The sequence below is a fragment of the Ovis canadensis genome, chromosome 2 (assembly GCF_042477335.2).
Source record: "Ovis canadensis isolate MfBH-ARS-UI-01 breed Bighorn chromosome 2, ARS-UI_OviCan_v2, whole genome shotgun sequence".
Classification (NCBI taxonomy): domain Eukaryota; kingdom Metazoa; phylum Chordata; class Mammalia; order Artiodactyla; family Bovidae; genus Ovis; species Ovis canadensis.
The window spans coordinates 241,694,975-241,718,283 of record NC_091246.1 but is presented as its reverse complement, the minus strand read 5'-3'; the positions used below and the strand labels follow the sequence as shown (position 1 = coordinate 241,718,283).

Here is a 23,309-nt window from a genome sequence, read left to right as displayed (position 1 = left end):
TTAACACACAAGGTAGTGCCTGTCTATTAACTCCTTGCTTCAATTAGACTGGCAATGTCTAGCATTTTAGGACTGGAAAGAAATACCCTGAGGCCTCTTTGTTCTAGCCACCCTAACTGAGCACTACCATCCCTCACCTTGATTGTCTTGATAGCGACTGACCTGGTCTCTGTGTTCCAGTCCTTGACCTCTCACAGTGTATTCTTTACACAGTATCCCAAGGGATTCTTCCTAGTTCTGTGGTTTCCCATCTCAGATCAAAAACTAAAGCCCTTATGGTGTTGTTCAAGCCAATATAGTGTCAGACGTCCACACCCTTATCCCTCTGACTTTGTCGCCTTCCACCTCCTTTCCTCGCTTTGAACCACACTAGCCTCCTTGCTTCCTTCTAGTCTTCAGGCTTCTACCTCAGGGACTTTGCACTTGCTATTCCCTTTGTCTTCTAACTTCTTCAGGTATTTTATCAAAACTATTTCTCAGGGACTTCCCTGACGGTCCAGTGGTTAAGACTCTGCACCCCCAATGCAATGAGTGTGGGTTTGATCCCTGGTCACTTGGGGAACCAAGATCCCACATGCCATACAGTGCATGGCCAGGGGGAAAAACCTTTCTGACCGACATGATGTCCAATTTAAAACCAGAATCGATCCCTCTCCTGCCTTCCCTGTCCTGCCCTCTTTTGCTCCATGACAATTATCTGACAAACCATATAATTTACTGCTCTGCCTTTGTGTGTATCCTCCCATAGATACCCCCCAGGAGAGCAGTGATTATGTCCTGCTTTGTTCTCTTCATATCCCCAGTGCCTGGTACACAGTAAATTCTTAATCAATATTTGATGAATTCAGATGCTTGGGTCCCAGTGAATTGGAATCTGGTACGTGAGCGGAGCCCAGAAATCTGTACTTTAAAAACACACCCCAAGTACAGGTAGGGTGGAGAAGCCCCATCCCTGAATGTCAGCAGTAAAGAAACCCAGGAATATTCTGCTAAGTCCAGTCCTCTCATGTCATGATGAAGTCGCCAAGGCCAGGGGTGGGGGCCCCAGGTCCCAGGGTGAGGAGAGGGCAGAGGGGAAATTCAAACTCCAGTATTGCAAGGCCAACACAGGGCTCTCTCTGCAGCTCACCGGCTTGGACCTCATCAGACTGGTATCAGGGGAATCGCTGTGTCTGAGACTTGGGGCACGGTGTGGTCCCCAGCTCAAGTGGTGGTGGGCAAACTCGGACCTGTCTTTTGCTCAAACTAACCTAGTGGTGAAGTTGTCAGTGTTAAAGTTCAAGAGTTGATCCTACCTTTTGACACGATTAACCCATTTTTTAAAAAATGTAAGACTGTAACAAGTGTTAACAAATGAAATTTAAACTTGAGAGAATCTTAGAGTTTTGAGGGGGCTGGCAGGCATAATTTGGGTAGGCCTTCCATGACCCTAGAGGAGGGGAAGTTTCAAAAATGTTTGGAGGCCTCTTTACCTGGTTCTAGAATTTCCCAAACCTGGATCACTCTGGGCACTTGGGAAAAACATAGGTTCCTGCTGCTGCCCAGATTTTGGGTTCAGTGTGGCCCAGATCAGGCTTAGGAATTTGGATTTTTAAGGCATTTTTATGCTCTGTAAACTTGAGAAGCTTGGCCTGTCCAGCGCCACTAGCCTGTGGAGTAATGAACCTTATAAGGCAATGAGGTCTGGTGTGAGGCACTCCCTCATTCCCAATCTGTTTAGAAACAGGAAGACCCAATCCTAACTTATTCAAGCAAACACTAGTCTGTCTACAAATCCCAGGAGACTCTTGTGCTTGTCAAATGCACCTTGGGGAATTCGTATTCTAGTGCTTCAAAGAATGGCTTGGACGCCTTTATGACCCAATAGTCATTGGAAGATCCATCCCAGCTGGATTATTCGAACATGCAGAGGTTGTGGGAAATGGCCCCAGGGTAGCAGAAGCTGTGCTGGGCCTTTTTGGGGCTGCACTTGGTCTTCATTGCTGCACGTGGGCGTCTCATTACCCTGGCCCTTGTTGGAGAGCACAGGCTCGAGGGTGCATGGGCTTCAGCAATCGTGGCATATGGGCTTAGTTGCCCTGCAGCATGTGGCATCTCCCCTGACCAGGGATCGAACCTGTGTCTCCTGCATCGGCAGGCGGATTCTTAACCACTGGACCACCAGGGAAGTCCCTGTGCTGGGCTTTGTGGGAAGGCCAGCTTAACTAGTTTCTATAGTGATGAAGGACCAAGGGATGCCGGAGTCCTGCAGTTCATGCTGATCGTGACTACTGCAGGGGCCATCCCAAGTTCACACACATAGAGCTCCTGGTCACACACATACCTCCAAGAACACATGTTTACACAGAGAAGAGAGGAACCCTAAACCTCTCCCAGACAAAACACTGCTTCCTGCTTCCCTCCTCCAACCCACTGTTCCAGCCCTGCCAGTTCTTGCTAAAGGATAATTCTGAGTAGCTTCTGCTTAAAGTCCTTCAATAGCTACCCCCACACACCTCCCCCCATGCCAGGTTTGACATTCTGATGCACTCTGGTTTGATATTCAGGGCTACAGGATAGGACTCCTTCCCTGTGGAAGGCAGAATAATGACCTCCCGCCCCGGGAAAGATGTTCCCACTCTAAATTTCTGGAAACTGTGAATGTGATAGATGACAAAAGGGACTTTGTAGATGGGATTAACGACTTTGAGAGGAGGAAAGCATCCTGGACACAGATCCTTCTAAGAGAACCTTTCCTGGCTGTGGTTAGAGAGATGCGATGATGGGAAAAGGATCAGACAGCTGTGATGTCACCGGCTTTGAAGAGGGAGGCCAAGAGCTAAGAAATGCAGGGAGCCTCTAGAAGTTAGAAGACAAGGACGTGGATTCTCCCCTAGAGCCTCCAGAAGTGCGATCCTCTAGACATCTTAATTTTACCCCAGTGAGACCCATGATGGACTTCTACTGAACTTTAACAAATGCATATTTCTTTAAGAGACTAAAGCTGTGACAATTTATGACGGCAATAGAAATCTAATACATTCCCCACTGACCCTGCCTCCAGCTAGCTCGTCTCTGGCCATTCTTACCCTAGACACCACGGGCTTTCCTCCTTCCCTACCTCTGCTCATGCTGTTAGCTCCTATTAACAACTGCCTTTCATGCTAAACTGTCCTCAGCATTGACCACCTGCTATCAGCATCCACCCTTCCGCCTGACCACTCCATGGGCTCCCCACTAGACCACGAACTCCTTGGTTTATTTCCCTCTGACTCCACAACCAGGAGTGGTCCACAGAGGTTGGCATAGTGGACCTGGCATGCTTATGTGGAACCTCTGGTTCTTGGCCCTAACTGCAAGGTCACCTGGAGATCGTAAAAACCTCAGTTCTACCAAATCACTGTGGAAGAATGGAGACAGCTCCACATGTGTTATTGGGAGATTTCCAAGAGTTAGGTTGAAAAAAGTAGAGTTGAAGAGTAAGTAACATATTTTACCATTTGTGTGAAAAGGGGGGGGGGGGAGAATTTACATAATTTTAAAAAAATTGACTATCTTTGGAAAGATATGAAAAACAGGTGAAGAGTACATAGCCCCCCGAAACTCTCTGAATTCTGCATCATACATACGTATTACTTATTTACACACAAAAATAAATGTTTAAAATTCAAAAGACTCTTGTAATATGGTCAGAAAAAGAGCCAGGATGTCCCAGTTGGGAGGCAAGAATCTGTGTCTAAAGCACTGTCTGCCAGTTTATTCCAAGTCAGGAACTGAATCATCAGAAGAGGGCAGAGCCAAGATGCCAAAGATATTTGAAAGCATAATCTTAAAATGCACTTAATCAGAAAAATAGAAAGCTCTCCAAGGGATTGTGAAGCCAGGTTTGGGAACCACTGATCTAATCCCCTCTGTGCATTTTATGAATCAGGAAAGACAGGGAGGATCATTTGTCCAAAGCCACACAACCAGCCAAAGGCACAGGCCAGTGTCCCAGGAATGTTTGATCATGACAATGACGTGGGTTCCCAACCTCTGCCCACCCTTCATACAAAGACTTTTCCCTTAGAAGACCCTGCTAACTCATGGGTAGGAGAACAGGAAGAGAGAAGAAAACACCGTCTTTAATCAACCCACCTGCACAGAAACCAGGGCAACACTCCCTGCCTTGCAAGGTCCCAGTGAGACGAAAACCTGGTCTCCTTGAAAAAAAGAAACCATCTTATAAAAACAAAAGGCTTCAAAGCACCAGTGGCTAAACCTTCTGAGTAGAAAAGGGGTTCAGGGTGAGATGACAGCTGGGGGTGGGAGAAGAGAGGGCTGGAGGCAGGAGCTGGCCCAGGGGCAGAGCAGCAGCCAGGCCGGAGGGAACCGTCACCCTCTGGAGCTGCACCTGTAGCTGATCAGGGCTGATCTCAGGTCCTGTAGTGACCAGAGAAATGCCCAGGGTAGGCTCTTCAGCACAGACCTGCACATGAGATGTTGGGGTGGGGTCCGAGTTCAGGACATTTTGGCCTTAGACAGAAGGGGATGGCAGATCATAGCGTGGAGAGTGAGGAACGGTCACCATGGAGGGGCTCAGGTGTACGACCGTCTGTACTTCCACCTGGCTCCCCTGGGCCTCTCACCCTCCTTCCTAAGCCAGGGCCACTCCTGTTTCACAAACTGGAAGCTGAGGCCCGATCCTCCTGCCCTCGGATTCACCAGCCAGGGATGCAGGGTCGTCAGAGGTGTCTGAGGAGGGAGGTGAGGAGCCTGAGCCCTTACGGCGACTTGCTCTTAAGGAAGAGTGCTGGCCTCCAGACCCCTCTCCCCAGGGGCACCCCGCCCCCATTCTGCCCCTCCGGAACAACTTCTGGGGTTGTTAGAAGTTGCTTTTGGACACCGACGCGATCGTGAACGCTGGTGATCTTGCAGCACTGGTGACGGGGCAGCACGGATGAGCCCTTTTCCATGCTGGAGCCACTGGTCTTTCATCAGATGAAGTGGATGGTGTCCTTAGAGGCTGGCAAAGTTGCTGAGGGGGTGAGGGGTCATGGGTGCAGCAGCCTCAGGGACCTGGGAGGGAGTAGGGGAATGGGGTTGTGTCCCCCCTTTGCTAGAGAACGCTCGAAAGCTTTGCCAAGGGGGGGCAGAGGCCAAGTCTAAGAAGGCTTCCGTGTAGGTCAGGCTGAATGCAGGGCTGTGGGATCTGTCCATCCCATTTCCAACAAGAGAACGGGTATATTGCTTTAAGAGAGGCATTGGCGAGTGGTGGCGGTGGTATGAGAGAGTGGTGTATGCCTTATGGGTTCTAGAGTGTCCAAGTTGGAAGGGCGCTTGGAAATGGAATTCAGAAACTGGACACTGGGTTTTGGAGTCCGAAACTATAGATGATATACTGTGTTCAAACCTGCCTCCACCAAAAGCCCAGCTGTGTGACCTCAAGCAAATCGCTTTACATCTCTGGGACTCAGTTTCCATATCTGCAAAATGGGGATTATAGCAAAATCCCAGTATAGTCCAGAGAATTGAGAGTCAAATGAAAAGGCTAGAAAGAACTCCATTTACTAAGGGATTATTTTAATTATTTGAGGTGAGAAGCTAAGGCCCAGAGAAGACAAGGGCTTTGCCAGATGTCACACAGAGTTAGTGATGGAGCTGAGATTAGAACCCAGGACTCCTCTTCTTCATTGTTCGGGGCAACTTTCCCCAGGGCTGGTGAATAAATGTGGCGAGATGGGGTGTGTGTGTCTCTCCTGCCCTTTCCCTCTGGACAGGGGACAGGATGCTGGGGGAAGAAGGGAGAAAGGGGAGGCTGGAGAAGGGCGGGGGGGTCTCCCGCACACGTCAAGGCTGAGATTAAAAAAAAAAAAATACAAACCCCGCGATTCTCCCCTTCCCACACGTCTCCCTGCCCCGCCCCTCAAGTCCAGGCTGCTAAGGGCCAAGTCCAAGTCCGCTTCAGACCCAGATCCAACCGGCTCAGGCTGCAGTCAGTCAGTGAGCCGCCAGGGGGCGCGCCTGCCATTTTGGCCAGAGCTCGCGGCAGCGGCGATCAGTCTAGCCGCCGGGGTGGGCGTGGGGCAAACGCTACCCAGACCTGCAAGAAACAAAAACCAATCAGGGAAGCGGACCACTGAATAGGGAGGCGAAGAGATCCGCCTGCCCTCTCCGCTCCCCCCTCCCCTTCTTTCTCCTACACTAATGCCGGGGTCCCTCTACCCGACACGGCTCCATGCCATGACCCACGTGTACAGAGGCTGCAGTTGTAAATGCGACGTCTTCTGGGGCGCCTGGTATCCGTAGGAGTCAAAACCGCCGATGAAATCGACTGCGGAAGGGGAGATGGGACGTGGTTAGAGAGATGGTCCTGTGGATAGGCGAGGTGATGGGAGGCTGGGTCTTGAAAGGGAGGAATCTGAGACCAGATCCGGTACAGGGCCTGAGGGGTTGAGCTTTGCTGTAACATCCTGAGGGATGGGCCAAGGCCTGAGATGGAGAGCTGGAGCGTAGATGTGGAGGCCTGTCGATGCGGAGGGCTGTCGTTTGGCAGAAGGCTGAGGGGTGGGAGTAGGGGAACTCGAGCAGAGAGGCGAGACCTTCCGAGGAGTTGGAGTGGGACGAACTGGGAATGGGTGGTGATTGACTGGAGTGAGGCTGTGGACCCCTCCGAGGGGACAGGACGGGGCCTAAGGGGCGGGTAGTGGGCCAGTGCCTTGGCTTGGGCACCTGGACGTCTGGTCCTCATCCATAATGGGCCGGCTATGCAGATACCCACCCAGCCCAGTCTCTTCTTCCCCAGCCCCAAGAGGGACCCCTTAAGTGACCCAGGGCTCCCTCCCACTCGGGCCACTGTCCAGGGTGCTGACGGCGTGGGCTCCCCACTTCCCTAGGGGCTCCCCACTCACAGCTGTCCTCCTCTTCCAGGAATACTTTGCTCACGTAGCAGGCGAACACGAAGCCGAACAGCTGGGGGAGGACACAGCGCATCAGAGAGGGAGGAGTGGGAAGCTCTTTCTTCACCCCCTGCCTGGCCCTGCCCACCTGGCTGGAGGGGCCAAATGTGCTGAGAGGAAGGCAAACCCATAACAACTTCCCAAGTTTAATGACTGTGCCTTAAACTTAATACACTTGGTTCTGTTCTCCGTTCTGGGTGTGACTTTGAACAAGTGATTATTTTACCTCTTTGTTTCCCTAGTTGGACCTGGGCGATATCTTACTGGCTTGTTAAGAGGAAAGAGGGTTATGTAACTTTGTATGTGTTAGTGCCAAGGGCAGGGCTGGGATGGGCAGGGGGACAGAAACTCACAGCCAAGAAGATCTGCAGGGCACTGCTAAGTGCTTCAATGTAGGGGTAGTCGAGCAGGCAGCCGGTGACTGAGATGACATGGTGGTCCTCCAGGGCCAGGCGGGAGTTCAGGACAGGTGTCACCAGGCAGCCTGGCCCGTTCTCCATCCACCAGGAGCGATGCAGGGATGTGTTGAAGGTCATGATGAAGTCCCGGTCCTAGGGGCAGAGGGGCCTAGGATACTGAGCTGGGGGGAGGGTGAAGATCTTCCCCAGGTTCCAGGGGACCTTATATAAATGTCTACTTCATACCTGGGTTATAACAGCTTCCCTTCCTGGCTTGGTTTGTGAGAGGTATGGTCTGTATCTGCAAGTCTAAATTTAGCCAGTAGATGGCGCTAGATGATCATGCCGGGCTGCTACAGCCCCACAAGAGCCTCAGAATTTCAGGGTTGGAAAGGATATTAATGGTGACCGGTTCCCCCTTTCCAGCTATTAGTGAAATCCCCAATACAGACCTTCACAGCTCATTCAACCTCTTCACATTGCTCCCTGTGTGTGACCCTGGGCAAACCTCTCCTCTTCTTAGCCCTTGGTTTCCTCTTGAAATAGAGAAGGGGCTGACCTAGATCAGTTCTTACCCATGTGCGCATCTGTGTTTCTCAATCCATTCACTCATATGGTCCATTAACAAATATTCACTGCATACCGACTAGGTGCCAAGCACTGAGATGTGCAATCTCCCTCCACAACCACATGAAACTGGAGTTTCTATTAACTGCACTTACTAGATGAAACTGATGCTCAGAGAGGGTGAGCCACCTGCCCAGGGTCACACAGCTAGGAAATGTTTGAGCTGGGATTCAAATCTAGCAACAGTACGAAGCCAAGTGCTCTCATTCGTGTATTTTGCCTCCTTTCTATCTAAAACTCGGAGTTGTGCCCTCTGGATTTGTTCTTCCCCAAGTTAAATACTCCCACTTTCTTCAACAGTTCTCCATGTGACATGGTCTGTTCAGTTTTCCCAGAACAGACTCTACTACCTAGTTTCTTTCTCATCTGAAAAATATCAATCAGAACTGGACTCAAATCTTCACGGTCTAAGCCATACAAAGCATGTTGCATTTTCACTTCTTTTGCACTGAGCATGTGTGAAGCCTAAGAGAAGTTTTCTGGGTCATGACATATTGATGGTTCTTCTGAGACTGTGATCAACTGGAACCCCAACCCATCTTCACTCAGACTGCCCTTCAGCTTCATCATTTGTTTTTGAGAAGTACAGAGGAGGCCAGAAATGAAAATGTAGGGGTGGAGGGGGAGCACAGATTACCCCAATGTGTAGAGAGTGTTCTCTTTAGGGGATGACACCGCAGACCCACCACAGGAGCCCTCGGGGCAGGGGATGCCAGGCTTTGTCCTCTGACAATGCCAGGCCCGAGGCTTACCTGGGACAGCTGTCCAACCTCCAAGTAGAAGCAGATGATAAATGCATTCCAGCCAACCCAGAGCACCAGCCAGGCTGCGTACTGGGGAAAGAAGAGGGGGAGGGGTCAGGGCGGGGCCTGGGGGAGTGGGAAGGGGGCGGGTCAATGGACTAAAGAGACCTCTGCAGGGGAAACTATGACAATGCCTCACTCAGAGAGCACTTCTCAGTTTATAAATCATCTTACAACCAGGCTCCCTTACGAGAGCCCTGCAGGGAAAGCACCATCTTTCTCTTCAAAGCTAAGCTAAGGCTCAGAGAAGAGGTTTACGTTTTCCAAGATCACACAGCTAGGAAGAGGTAGGGCTGGCATGCAAACCCAAGTCCTCTGGTAGGTAATCCTATCCACTCTGTAGAGAACAGCAGACACTGGATGGCATCCTACGCATGGCCAAGAACTAGAGAGGAGCTCGAGGTTGCTGTTGTTTAGTTCCTAAGTCGTGTCCTTTTGTGACCCCATGGACTCTCTCCATGGGATTTTTCAAGAGTACTGGAGTGGGTTGCCATTTCCTCCTCCAGGGGATTTTCCCAGCCCAGGGATCAAACCCATATCTCTTACATATTCTGCATTAGCAGGTGGGTTCTTTGACCACTGAGCCACCTGGGAAGCCCAAGGAGCTGGATGATTTCCACCCAAATCCTATGCCTGTGATTCTGGTGGCAGCCTCCTGGCAGGCAGTGCTGTTTACAGAGGTGCCTGGGGCGTTCCTGAGGACTGGAGAAAAAGAGTCCTCTCAGATGAGGGAGCGATTTGGAAGGGCCCTGTTCACCTGGCTTCTGGAACTGAGCCTGCTGGAGGTGGGGAAACTCACCCTAGAATGAGGGTGAGTGGGCTTGGGGGTGGGAGGGGCATGAGATTACACGTCATCGGTATTTGAGGTGCTAGGCATTTATGAAGCAAACCTACCAAAGAGCCTTTTCCCTCAAGAGAGGTGTGTGAATGGGTCACTGAGGAAGAGCAGCAGACAAGGATGAGAACAGCTGAAAACAGGAGTCTGATCTTCAAGGACCAGGGCTTAGAAAGAGGAAGTAGGTGGAGGGAGCCAGGGACACCATGTACTCCTGGGATTGGGCGCAGGAGGCGCTGGCCTCAGAATCACACGAGCCTCTCTGGACCACATGCTTGATGAATATCAAGGGACAAGAGCCAAGCCTTCCTGAAGCAGCTTGAGAAACCAGACGAGACCAAGTGCCTCCCTCACCCGGACCTCCTGGGGCAGCGTGGGGATGCGGCAGGAGCCTTCACTCTGGCAGCGATGCTCTAACCCTGCCACTTATTAGCTGTGTGACTCAAGGAGTCCTCATCACCTTTCTGAGCCTCATTTCCTCATCTGGAAAATGGAGACAGTAAGATACACCTCACAGAGCTGTCGTAAAGGTAAGTAAAGCTAGTGAAACTCTTGGGATGTGCCTGGCACATGGGAAGATGAAGTATGAAAGTGAGAGTCACTCAGTCGTGGCCGACTCTTTGTGACCCCATGGACTGTCCATGGAATTCTCTAGGACAGAATACTGGACTGGGTAGCCTATCCCTTCTCCAGCGGATCTTCCCAACCCAGAAATCAAACCGGGATCTCCTGCATTGCAGGCGGATTCTTTACCAACTGAGCCGCCAGGGAAGCTCTGGCACATGGGAAGCACTCACTCGATGCATCTGGTTAATAGTTGGACTTTTCTGTAGAAAATTCTTTAGGAAAGTACTAATCTTGTCTCCACTGAGCAAAGAAGCATTGGGATTTGGATATCACCAGCCAGGCTGGAGCCAAGACTGAGGCAGGGGTCTAGGTGCCCGGGGTTGGGGGGCAGCTCTGGCTGGAGAATGAGGTGGGAATGGATGGGGATGAGAAAGAGGGGGTTGGTTTGGGGAGGGGCCGAGTGAGCCATACCAGAATGAGGTACCGGGAGCGGTACTGCACGGTGCCAAAGATGCCCAGGATAACTGCCATGATGTGCAGGAAGTTGGCTAGGATTGGAGCCCACTGGTAGCCCAGGAAGTCAAAGATCTGCCGCTCCAGCGCAGCCACCTGTGGGAAAGAGCAGGCTGAGGCCACGTCACCCCCTAAAGGAGGAAGACGGGGGCTCCTCCTCAACCTTGTGGAGCAGGGGACACCAGTTACCAGGGTGATGAGGCACCATGACCCAACTGTACACACGTCTCAAAGTCACCCCAGCCCTGTAGTACCCAAGGGGATTCTGGGAGGTGAGGACAAATTGGTGAGGATGAGAGAGGGATGGAGCCCTGGCGATCACTTTGGGGTGGGCTAATGGGAGATGGGAGCCAGGGTTCAGAACACCTTCCTCCCTGCCAAGAAGCCTCCCCGCCTGTCACCTGCAGCTTCCCTGGGGGGTGGGTCTCAGTGGAGTCAGGATTCAGACTGGCTCCCCTAGCACTGGTCTGGGGATGAGCCATGGCCCTGGCGGACCCAGGGAAGCCTGCAGGCCTGAGTCTCCTCTTTGAAGGACCCCTCTCTGGAGGTTGTCCTGGCCTAGGGGATCCATGGGCTGCAGAGAAAGGGATTTGTTTTCCTTTTTCTCCTGCTCCCACACTAACTTGTGCTCCTTGGCAGTGCCTTCCCATGCTAATGCTTGTGTTCGGTGACATGACTTGCTTCATTCAGTGAGATTTGAGCAAAGAGGAAGAAGGTGAAAAAGCTTGAAAAACGCTGGTGCATTGGAGCTTGCCCACTTTTTACACTGATAACACAGAAAACAACTTTTGAAAGAGCTCAAGCTCACTTTCAGGAGGACAAGAAGGCACGGGGAAAAGAACCAAGGCAGCCCAGCCGACAGCACGTGAGTGAGACCATCTTAGACCACTCGGATGCTAGCCAACCCACCAACCGACCAAGGACGTGTCACTAGACCGAAGGACCGCCAGCTGACCCACAGAATCGTGAGCTGAATCAAGCAGCTGTTTTATTTTTGGTTTTTTATTACTGTTTTTAAATTATCAGCCACATTGTGCAGCTTGTGTGATCTTAGTTCCCCGAATCAGGGGTTGAAACTGGGCCCATGGCTGTCAAAGCCCTGAGTCCTAACCACTGGGCTGCCAGGGAGCTCCCTAAAATGGTTGTTTTTGCACCTCTACATTTTAGAGGGATTTATTATGCAGCAGGAGGTAACTGATATAGGACTCGATCAACAGTCCCTTTCCAGTAGCCCCTGATTCAACCTTTCAGCTGATACACTTAGGAACAAAGGTACCAAGGATACCAATGGTTACTGACCGTCCCATATGCCTTCTTCTGTGGACAGAACCTATCTCTTTGTTTTGGAAACTGCCTCCCAGACCCTCAGTCCATGTGTACTAATTTCTGCAGTGGGCTCAGGACCCGAGTCTAACTAAAGAGGCAGCACACAGCGATCTGCTCACGGCTGGGCACTCACTCTGCGCTCTGCCCCTGAGAGTTGCCTGGATATTTGCTGGGGCATCGGGACAGAGATGCTGCCTGTCCGCCGAGATACCTGGCTGGGTGTGGTGTCAGCTGAGAGCTCCTGGGGACTGTCTTTGCCACCACGCAGGGGACAGCCTGCTTGAGGAGGAAGCCAGAGCTAAGGGACAGAGAGTGAGGAAAGAAGAGTGAACACGTAAGGGGAGGGTCTGGGAGACCTTGTTCTGGGTCTGAGGATCTAGCCACAACTAAACGAATTCTCCCTTCTTGTACTGATTTCTGTCACTTATACCCAAGAGTCCTGACTACATAGAAGGAGAGAGAAGAGAGTCTGTCTAGGTAGGGAGAGATGATCCTAATAAAATAACATCCCAGAAGGCTTTTTCCTGGCCAGGAGGCAGGAGGAGGTGGAGGTGATGGTACCACACAGATGGTAAAGCTTGGGCAGAGGCCCAACCCTAGCATCCACTGACCTGGCACTGGCCTGCCTCTTGCTGGTGACTCCCCTCCCAGGGCTCTGCAGGCTGCAAAGAGCTTTCCAAGTTCATCTCTCATTGGATACTTCTTAGTAGAAAGGCACCGCTGAGATCATTAGCTCAGAGGAAAGCAGCAATGAGGCTCAGAGAGGGGAAATGACTTGCCCAAGGTCACACAGCAGGTTGGTGGCAGAGCCAGGCAGACATTCTGCCTTTCTCTGCCTTCTGTCCCTTTTAGCACCAACATGCCACCTTTCCCGGTTGGCACTGGCTCAGGAGTTTAGACATGTGGTTTCTGGTTGAGGTTCTAACACTGACTCCTGGTTTACTTGGGCAGGCTACCTTCTCTGTGGGTCTTGGGCTCCTCTTACATACACAGAAGCTGCCAGACTAAATAATATAAGGGCCCTTCTGGTCTTGAATCCAAAGCTCCTGCCCCAATTCTGTTCTCCTTTCTACCTTGACTCTGTGAGGCCCTGGGGAGCCCTGGTGGTTTGAGGTCCAGATGGGTGCTCTAGACTCAGCTGGCATGGGATCCTAGAAATGAGGTTGTGAGAGAGTTGCCCAGGCTCCTAGTGTAGCTGGGGAGACACCCTGCCTGGACACAACTGCCTAAACCTGACATCACCCCCACCCCCACCCTGGCCCTTGCTCAAAACCCTTGTGTTCTCAGGGACCTCACTGATGGAGTGAGAGGCAGTCAACTCAGGTTCAAAATGCAGTTTGCTGTGTGACTCAGGACAAATGAATTCCCCTCTCTGAGACTATTTCTTTAATTATAAATGGGGAAGACAGGAATTCCCCTAGGAAGTTGTGAGGATATGGAGACATCACATAAACTATTGGACTTGGTATAAGGTAGTTAATTAATAGAAGACCTCAGAGTCAAAGCTTCTTAGTTGGGCTTTGAAGGCTGCTAGGATTTGGCTCAATTCTTTATTCTGGGTCAGTTTCTGCCCCCAAGCAGCTGAAATAACAGTTGAGGTTCCACTATCATTTCCCTTCTCCTATACCCAAGTCCTCCTCATTTTTCAAAATATAGCACAATTTTCTCCTTCCCTAGCAAGACTTCCTGCTTGGCCCAGAGGGACCTCTCTTTCCACTGAATATGGAACACTAACTGTTCGTGACACTCTGAGCCATCCTTGCAGCCTCCCATCCAACACTCACCCACTCATTCATCAAAACCCCATCCACATCCCTTTATTCATTCCTCCGACATCTGACATGCCCTCATGCATCCAGGGTCCATCATTTATTTATTCACAGAACGTTTAGTCTGTGTCAGGCCCCGTGCTGACGCTGGGATGCTGAAGTGAATATGTTGCAGTCCCTGCCCTTTGGGAACTCAGAGCCTAGGTGGGGAGATGGATGGAAAACCGGACAGTTCCGAACCATTGTGATCAGCGTGATAACCCAGGCCTAAACGATGCTGCCTCTTCTGCCAAAGGTGAGTGCAGAGATCAACTTAAATAAATAAACATTTTAATTGACATTCTATATCTTATATATAATCCCAATTCTAAAGCTGTTGTTACTCCAGAACTCCTGCTTCCCCAGCACTGATATGTGGCTGATTAACAAGTAAAGATAAGAACAAAAAACAGGAGGCGTATCTCCCCAGCCTGGTTCCACCAGCTTAGAAACACTAGCCTGAGGACTGCAGTGGGTGTAAATCGTAACTGGCCTTGGAGTGTCCTTTTTCCTTTGATGAGAGGAGTTGTGTGGAGACAACAGCAACCTATCCCTTTGCAAAAAGTTCAAGTGCACAGGCAACAAGAGGGAAAAAATGACTTTGGGGAAATTTTGACCTGGTCAGCCTACAGGCCAGAGCAAGCTGGCTCCCTGGGTCTCTCTCCTCCGTGAGCTGGCACGAGGCTTCTGTGGGCAAGTGCTGCAGCCTCCTACCAGATTTCCTGGCAGAGGGAGGCGGCCGACCACCTCTGTGGAGTGCTTTTTCTAAAGCACAAAATCTGCTTGAGTCACTCTGTCGCCCATGCAGCCCAGAGAGCCTGGAGTAATCTCTCCGGCCTCTGGGTCAGGCAACTCACGGGTCACCCAGGACCCCAGACAAGCAGGATGAGTGGTAACTAGTCCCAGAAGGACAGAAGAAATCCAGACCCCACAGCCCTGACTGGATCTGTCATCGCCCACAGAGTAAGTCTCACTTTCCTGCCCGTCGGTCAGTCCTCTCTGCCCTTGATCTGAATGCGCCTCTGTGCCGCTTCCTGACCCAGACCTCCCCTGGCCCCCTTTCACGAGCCCTGCCACACCAGTGAGTGTCTCTCTGGCCTCAGTGCCTTTTCTAAGGGTTCCCCCACCTGCTACACCTTGCACCCAAGGACCCTGCTTCTCTGGAGTCTTCCCAGTGACTGTTTCTCTTCTCTCATCGCCTGTTCCTCGGGCCCAAAGGTGGGATCCTGGGGTCCCCACACTGCCTGGCAGAACTGTCCAGCCCTGTGGCTGTCCCACCCTCATCCACGGCTGGCTTCATCATCCACTCCAGGTCAGGTCCGTTCCTTGAAGATGATTCCTCGATCCCTGCATCACCCTAGTTGACTCTAACATCAGGTGGGGGCACCCCCTCCAGTACCCCAACGTCTCAGCCTCTTGGGTCCTCTCCCATGCCCCAGGCTTCCATTCTCCCTTGTCCATGGCCACCTCTTGGGCTGGGTCATCACCTGTAACTGCTATGCTTTCTAGTCACCGATTCCTGAGCCCCTCTCGGACCGCCTCGGCTTCTTTCCAGCAGCCTTCACGATGACGAGCCCAGCCCTCTCCTCGCTTCCATTCCCCACTTCACATCCCAAGTCATCCTGCTGGGATCACGGGACCCCTCACTTCACCATCAGCTTCACCTGCAACCCAGACTCTCATACTCCTCTGCCTTTTCATCACGAATGTCAGGAAAGCCCACTTCTGGATAAACCCAATTAACAGTTTTCTTAGTTCTTGAAAAGCAGCCAAGCATTGCTGCAGAGTCACTCCCCGGGGCAGACTGGGGCCCCTGGAGATCTGGAATCATCAACTCCAAGAAGCTCCCCGGGGAATCACTCTCCCTGATGATATTCAGGTCTTCTCGCTGTCCTCCACCTCCCGGGGGTCCTTCACCCCTGCTCTGGGTGAAGGCCTGGTCTCCTTCACCCCCATCTCCTACACTTGAGGCTCCACTCCTCCTCCCACCCAAGGCCAGTGCCTCCTCCTGCACTCCGAACTGTGTCCTCTACCTTCTCAGGAGCTCACATCATCCGCAATCTCTTCTCTTGTAAACTCAACTTCTTCCCCTGCCCGTAATCCTTCCCCCTGGCTCCTAAACATGCTCAAGCCTCTTCTATTTAAAAAAACAATAACCCCTTTTCCCCTCCAGCTAATGCCTTATCTATCCCAATGTTCTCACATCCAAAGTTGATTAAAGTTCTTCACATCCTTCCTGCCACTCACTCCCCCACCCACCTGCTATAACAATTTGGTCTGGGAAATTAGGAGCAGAGCTGGGTTAGAACCCTGGTGCCACTGGTTTTTCTACAACTCTGGGCAAGTCACTGAACCTCTCTGTACCTCAGTTTCCTCAGCAACAAAATGGGTATGTTTCACAGTACCTCCCTCATCTGATCTTGAGGAGAGTCAGCACCATGTAAAATTATATTCCTTTGCAGAACTCCCCGCTCCTCGCCCCCTCCACCACTTAATTTTTTTTCCATGGCACTTTTCACTGACTAACATACTACTTACTTCTTATTTACCATCTCCTGCATTAGACAGCAAATTCCACGAGAGCGGGGATGTTCACTGCTGCATTTCCAGCAGTGAGAGCCATGCCTGGCATACACATCCTCCACTTCTCAGGCCTGACTGTGGTGCAGCCCAGCCTCTCTTCATACCCATGTGTCCCAGCAAATGCATACCTCCCACCAACTTCAGTCCTTTAAGCCTCCAGCCCCTTTATAACCAAGCACCCATTGGATGGTTCATCATGAACTTAATATGAGGTGTCCAGCTACATGAGCTAGAAAGTTAAGCTTTAGGTCCTAGACTCTTGCTCACTTGATGCCCAGTCATCAAGTCCCGGTACTTTGATCTTCTGAATCTCTCACTTTTGGCCATTTTCCTCCCTCTACCCTCTCTCACCTGGCCGATTGCAATACCAGCCCCCAGGCCACTTCAAGCCTAACCCACCCCTCTTTCCAGAGTGAAGTCTCCACCAGGCTCCCCTGCTGCCCCTCCCCCAGCCTTGAGCTCCCCATCCCCATCCCTGATTATTTATTTATCGGGTAGCTGCCAGCTGAGGGGGATGCAGTTGCCATGGTAACCTTCAGCCCCGAGTCAGGGCTGCCTCTGTTCTCAGTAGGATGCTCTTGTCTGTCTAGACGCCAACCCCAGGAGCCCAGCACCAGGTGGGGGGCTGGGGGTTGAGGGGTGAAGAATGAATAATGCAGATGGGCCCACCCCAGCCCCAGGAAACTAGCTGGGGGAGAGGGCTAAGCCTGGGGCCTCAGAACCCCATCAGAAGCCTCTTGTGCCCAAGCCCTTGCCAGCCAGTTCTGCAAGTCAACCACTTTTTGCCCCAAATTCTAGCCATGTCGCTAGGGGACTTAGATACAGAAGTCAGGTTGTCTAGGAAAACAATGAGGAAGGGGACCCTGAAGTTTCTGGAGAATAGTTTGGTCCAACCTGGTCTCCTTTACTGACATCACATTATTAATTTTTTTCCTTTATTGGCTTTAGTTCACAGAGATCCTAAGGCGAGAAAAGCTCGCCACTGGGGGCTCTAGGTAGACCAGAGCTCCACTCCCAGATCAGCCCCTGACTCACTGTGTGGCCTTGGGCAAGTTACTCCCCCTTTCTGAGCCAGCCTGTTTGCTCACCGGAAAAATGCCCTGAGGATTCCGGACAGTGCATGTGAAGCTCTAGAGCGGGTGCCTGGCACACAGTTGGTGCTTAGGACACGGCAGCAGCCTCAGATGCATCCCCAAACTGAAGCCCCCCGCTTTCCCAATGGATTTCTGAGGCAGCTGACAAAATTAAAGTCGGCTCAGCTCCTCATCCGTGAAATGAGGTAGTGGGGCTGAAGCCACAGATGGCAGAGCTGGAAGGACCCCTGGAGACCCGCTGGTCCAAGCCCTCATTAGAGAGGGGAGCAAACTGACAGCAGAGAAGGGCAGTGACTTGTCTAAGGGGAGGGTCTTCTCTCTTTCTCTGAGCTCAGAGCTCAGGGATGGACCCCCTTTCTAGGGTCCATCTGGCGTCCATAGCCATTTGAGCATGAGTCAAAATAAACACCCAGCAAGAGATTAAAGAGTACAGTCAACGGAGACTAGGTAGCCTCTGGCAGGGTCAGGGAAGATGGGCCTAAAAGGGACTCAATTCATCCGACAAGCATTTCTTGAGCACCTACTATGTGCCAGGCACAATGTGGGGTATATGGTGATAAGCAAGCTAGTGTGGCTTTGGCCGCAGAGAATTCAAGCCTAGAGACCAAATGCCACAGTCCTCTGGGAGCCGAGGATGGAGGCTTCTCTGCCTGGTTTCCCACTCACTGTGTGTAGTGACTTGTGGGGAATTCCTCCTACCGCAACACACACACTCTCTCTCTCCCTTTCTTTGCAAGGGCTCTCGCAGCCCTTCTGCCTCTCTCTGGCCCAGCCTGGATCCTCCTGGAAAATGTCCAAGGCTATCACTGTTAAGTGAAAAGAAAAAAAAGAAAAAAAAAGCTGCAGAACAATATGATTCCATTTATGTTTAAAAGAAAAAAAAAAAAAGACAGATACAAGATGTGTGTGACTGTAAATGCCGAACGGAGGGCCAGGGAAACATACAACAAATGGTTATGAGAAGTTCTCCCTAGGGAGCGGGAAACGGGAGACTTCTGCTTTTAAATACACAATACTTTTGGATTTCTGAGATGTTTTACAACAAAGCTACACTTTTTTTTAAAAGTTAAGAGAAAATGTTGTAAGATGTTGTTGATTCATCGCAAGACTATGTGGAAGAGCAGCTGGGTGGCTCAGGATCTGAGATCTCCTGTGATGGGAACGTGCTTTGGGACCAAGGGCAAAACTCCTCTGGGCCTCAGTGTTCTCATCTGCACTATGGGGGCCACTCCAGCTCCAGGTTACTATCTAGGCCTGCTGTTGCTGCAGCCTACCTGCCTGCAGGGCGACTGGCCTTGGGATCCTGGGACTTCTGGTTCTGCCAGTCCCTGGTTCAACCTGTCTCTCTAGGTTCTGCCTGGGTCATCACAGCCCTGCCTCCCCTTGCCTGACTATACTCAGACCCATCACCACCCCTTCTCGAGGTGCCAGCAGCCCTCTCCCCAGAGCCCTAGTGTGGCCACCTTGATATGAAGGTTCCCCTCCTACACGGCAGGCTCAGAGCAGTCTTCTTGAGTCTCCCCAAGTGTCTCAGACAGGATGTGGCAGAGCTAAGATCTGAGTTCTTATCTCCACTGCTCTTCCTACCTGCCAGACATCTCTCCAGACAGCCAAGGTGATATGAAGGGACAGAGCAGAGGTGGGGACAGAATCTGCTCTGCTCTGATGAGCCACCCAGCCCAGCCTCCCATGGGCAGAGAAGTAACAGCTGATGTTTATTAACCTCCAACCAGCACCAGGCACTGTTCTGAGCACTTCAAATCTGCTCATTCATTCATTCTGCCAACAGTTCCTGAGTGTCTTTTGTGGGCTTAGTGCTGACAGCTCAGTGGTTGAGTCCACAGGGCCCAGTTCCTTTCCTCACTGGATGAGAAACCTTCCCCTCCTCAGGACAGATACCAGAACACCCGGCCCAGGCCAGGGAACAAGGGAAGCCGGAGGGGGCAAGAAGAGAAGAAGCTCTTTCCCACAAGAAAACCAGGGACTTCGCCGGTGGTCCAGGGGTTAGGACTCTGCACTTTCACAGCCAAGGGCCCAGGTTCAGTCCCTGATTGGGGAACTAAGAGCCCAGGAGCTGTGCAGTGAGGATGGAAAAACAAAACAAAATACAAAGAAAGACCCACCAAGACTAAGCTAACCTCTCCCAGTGGGCCTTGGAATTGTACAGCTATTTACTGAGTACCTACTGCATACTGCCCCTCATACTCCAGTCACATTGCTCTCTATACTTTTTTTGGGTGTGCCAAATGGCTTGCAGGCCAGTGCAGAGTCCTAACCCCTGACCAGTTGGGAAGTCCCAGGTCACATCTCTTAATCTGACCTCTACTGATAGATGAGGAAACTGAGGCTCAGGGAAGCCAAGGGGCTTACCCAGGGTCACACAGAAGAGCTGATTCTACAAATGTCTGCTGGGGCAGAGCCCTTACAGAACCCCACCACGTGGTTCTTGGAGACTGGGAGACTCACCCCTACAACCCTGCGCCTTCTGCTCTCTAGGGGTAACCTCCTTCCTCCCCCCACCCCCGTGCTGTGCCCTCTTCCTCAGGACAGCTCCCCAGTCTCCTAGCCCCCAGACTGCCATCTGTCTGTCTTCACACCCACCTGCTGTGGCCCAGCCCCCTACCTCATCCGGGCCTGGAGGAGCCAGGGAGCAGCTGGTCACTACCTTCCACATAATTAGCCCTCGGAGACCACACTTAGAGCTGTTAGAGAGGCCCTGGACTGTCTCAGTGGGCTGATCTGGCCAGTCCTGGTCTATCCTGAGGCAGTGACTGGGGCTTGGCCTCTGTCTCCATGGCAACCCCATCCCTTCATCCCGGTGACTGCTGACCTTTCCCCAGTTGGGGGGCTCCTCAGGCCCTTTCTGGGCAGATCTATCCCCCTATACCTCTGAGCCGGCAGCTCCATAAGAACAACAGGCCTTGAAGAGGCCTAATTAGCATACATCTACATTAATTTGCATAACCATTGGGCCTAGCAGCCCAGGGTGATACCAAGGTCAGTCTAAAATCAAAGGGTCCTTCTATCTCATGGGACGCCTAACTCCTCATTGACCATCTAGTCCAAACTCGCAGGCCCCAGAGTGGGAGGCGGTGTGGACAGCACAGAGAAGGACCTTCAGACCAGTGACTCAGTCTTCTCCTCTGTAGAATGGGCACAAGGTGCCAACTTGACAGCAGTGTTGAGCAAATCAAGGGGTATTCTAGATTCCCAGTGGTAAAGAACCCACCTGCCAATGCAAAAGATGTAAGAGATGTGGGTTCAACCCCTGGATGGGGAAGATCCCCTGGAGGAGAGCATGGCAATCAACTCCAGTATTCTTGCCTGCAGAATCCCAGGACAGAAGAGACTGGCAGACTACAGTCCAAAGGGTCGAAAAGAGTCGGACACAACTGCACACACATTTGTAAATTCATTCCCAAGTCCAAGTCTTGCTCCACACCTCCAACTTCCAATCTCCAGTCTTGACACTCTGCTTTCTGCTTGTGGGCATACCCTTCTTTCAGGCCCAGAAAAGCCCAAGAGCCTGCCCTCTCCACCCCTAATTTCTGGGTCTTGGCAAGAGTGAATTAGACACCGTAGGTTACCAGATTTGGCCTTTCAGCAACAACACCTCTGGGCTTTGACCTGGTTGGTGCACAGCTGGGAAGGAGGGCAGCGGAGGGCATCTGGCCTGGCCCGGGCCCCGGCACCACCACTTCAGTGTACCCTTGGGAAAACCATGCAAGGCAGTTCAGGGCATGCTCTGGAGCCACACTGCTTGGGTTTATCTGCCATGTGAGCCTGAGTCTTCCCATCTGTAAAATGGGGATACCGAGTCTCTGCACTTCTTGGACTTGTGAAAATGAAATGAGATAATGTATGTCAAGTGCTGGATAATCAGCACTCTTAAATGTTAACTATTATTATTAAAATAATGACAGTAATAAGAAAGAGACTTAAGACCATGTGGAGGGTTAAAGAAGGGTTTACAGAGGAGGTGATACTTAAATTCGGCCTTGGACTTCCCTGGTGGTCCCGTGGTGCCAGTTTGATTCCTGGTTCGGGAAGAACCCACAAGCCCAAGCACCACAACTTAAGAGTAGCCCTAGCTTGCCACAACCAAAGAAAGCCTTCGCACAGCAACAAAGATCCAGCACAGCCAAAAATAAAATACATTTTAAAAAAAATGGCCTTGGACTTGAAAAAAAAAACAACAAAGCTGCATATCCTCTGGATGTCCCTCAAAAGGACACACAGTAAATTATGACATCTCCCTAAGATGAAACCAACACAGACATTACAATAGGGTGTGGAAAGAGGGTCAAGCTGTGTGGTGTGAAAGGCTGCAGGACCACCTGAGAAGTATGATCCTTTTTCTCTTTCTTTTGGCTGTGCCGAGAGGCATGAGAGATCTTAGTTCCCGACCAGGGATCAAACCTGTACCCCCTGCAGTGGAAGCGCAGAGGCCTAACCACTGAACCACCAGGGAATTCCCAGCAGGATCAAAATTTCATGCAGAAGAAAGAAAAAGAATCATCAAGCTGTTAACTTTGGAGACTGGAACTGGAGGGGGGCTCTTTGAAGTCCACTAGCGAGATTTCTATAAGGTTGCTACATTGATGAGCAATGCTTTTATAAGACAACAAAATAAAAAAGAAATTACCAGGGGATGAATGAGCATGGGCAAAACCCCCCGAGGTGTGGGTGGGGTGATCAACCATCCCGACTGGCCTTGGGCTGTGGAGTTTCTCCAGGTCCAGCACTTGAAGGGATAAACCCCAAAGTCCCAGGCAAACTGGGAGGAGTTAGTCACCCCAGATGTGGCAGGGTGTGGTCCACTTGGGGGCCTGGAGCAGCTCCGCATGGGTGAAGTGAGAGTGGCAGGGTGGGGACGCCTGCAGCTGGGCCTCAGACCCAGAGCTTTATCCCACTGGCCCCAGGAGCCAAGGAAGGTTTGAGTAGGGTTAGCCAGGGCTTCCTTGGTGGCTCAGATGGTAAAGAATCTGCCTGCAATGCTGGAGACTCGGGTTTGATCCTTGGATCGGGAAGATCCCCTGGAAAGGGGAATGGCAACCCACTCCAGAATTCTTGCCTGGAGGATTCCATGGACAGAGGTAGAATCCATGGATGGATGCCTCAAGCACGGGGCTCCCTGACTGGGGAAGGGGGCTGGAGACGGGCAATCTGATGGAGACATCAAGGCCTTCTTCGGATGGCCGAAGGCAGGAGCCAGAATCCCTCTCCATGCTTGGAGACTCCCTCCTAGGGCTCCCACCTTCTTGGAGATGCCCCCTCTACTCTCTGCCCCATTCCCATGTCCAAACTGTCAGCACATCCCCAGTGCCATTCCTCAGCAGGCTCTGGAGTGGGTAGTGAAGGCCTGGGAGGAGGGTGCCTTCCAGAGAGAATCTGGGGAGTGGGGGAAGACAACCCAGACAGCGAAAACCCACCATAAACCAGGCTCTCCCAGGACATGGCTGCTATAGACAAATGGACATTTGGATAAATATAAAAGCGATTAATCAGATTCCCCCCATTAAGTACAATGAACGATATCATATTATTAAGTCAAAAACTCATGGTAGAAAGCACATTAATGAAGCTGGCACTTAGGCAGTGAGAATTAATTATGGAGGTATACAGGATCTCACGGAGAAGGCAATGGCACCCCACTCCAGTACTCTTGCTTGGAAAATCCCATGGATGGAGGAGCCTGGTAGGCTGCAGTCCGTGGGGTCGCTAAGAGTTGGACATGACTGAGTGACTTCACTCTCACTTTTCACTTTCACGTATTGGAGAAGGAAATGGCAACCCACTCCAGTGTTCTTGCCTGGAGAATCCTAGGGACGGGGGAGC

The 23,309-nt window shown here is 51.5% G+C and overlaps 1 protein-coding gene across 1 annotated transcript in view; it reads right to left on the bottom strand.

Annotated features, from left to right (window-relative positions):
• Nucleotides 1-3,708: 3,708 nt before the first annotated feature.
• Nucleotides 3,709-23,309, bottom strand: part of NKAIN1 (sodium/potassium transporting ATPase interacting 1) — a 46,380-nt gene continuing 26,779 nt past the window's right edge. Inside the window, exons 2-7 of the mRNA XM_069578778.1 lie at nucleotides 10,619-10,756; nucleotides 8,695-8,775; nucleotides 7,271-7,468; nucleotides 6,870-6,930; nucleotides 6,211-6,292; nucleotides 3,709-6,061 (exon numbers count right to left, since the gene is read on the bottom strand). Of these exons, the coding sequence (XP_069434879.1) occupies nucleotides 6,052-6,061; nucleotides 6,211-6,292; nucleotides 6,870-6,930; nucleotides 7,271-7,468; nucleotides 8,695-8,775; nucleotides 10,619-10,756 (570 nt within the window). The 3' untranslated portion in view covers nucleotides 3,709-6,051. The remainder of the gene's footprint in view (nucleotides 6,062-6,210; nucleotides 6,293-6,869; nucleotides 6,931-7,270; nucleotides 7,469-8,694; nucleotides 8,776-10,618; nucleotides 10,757-23,309) is intronic.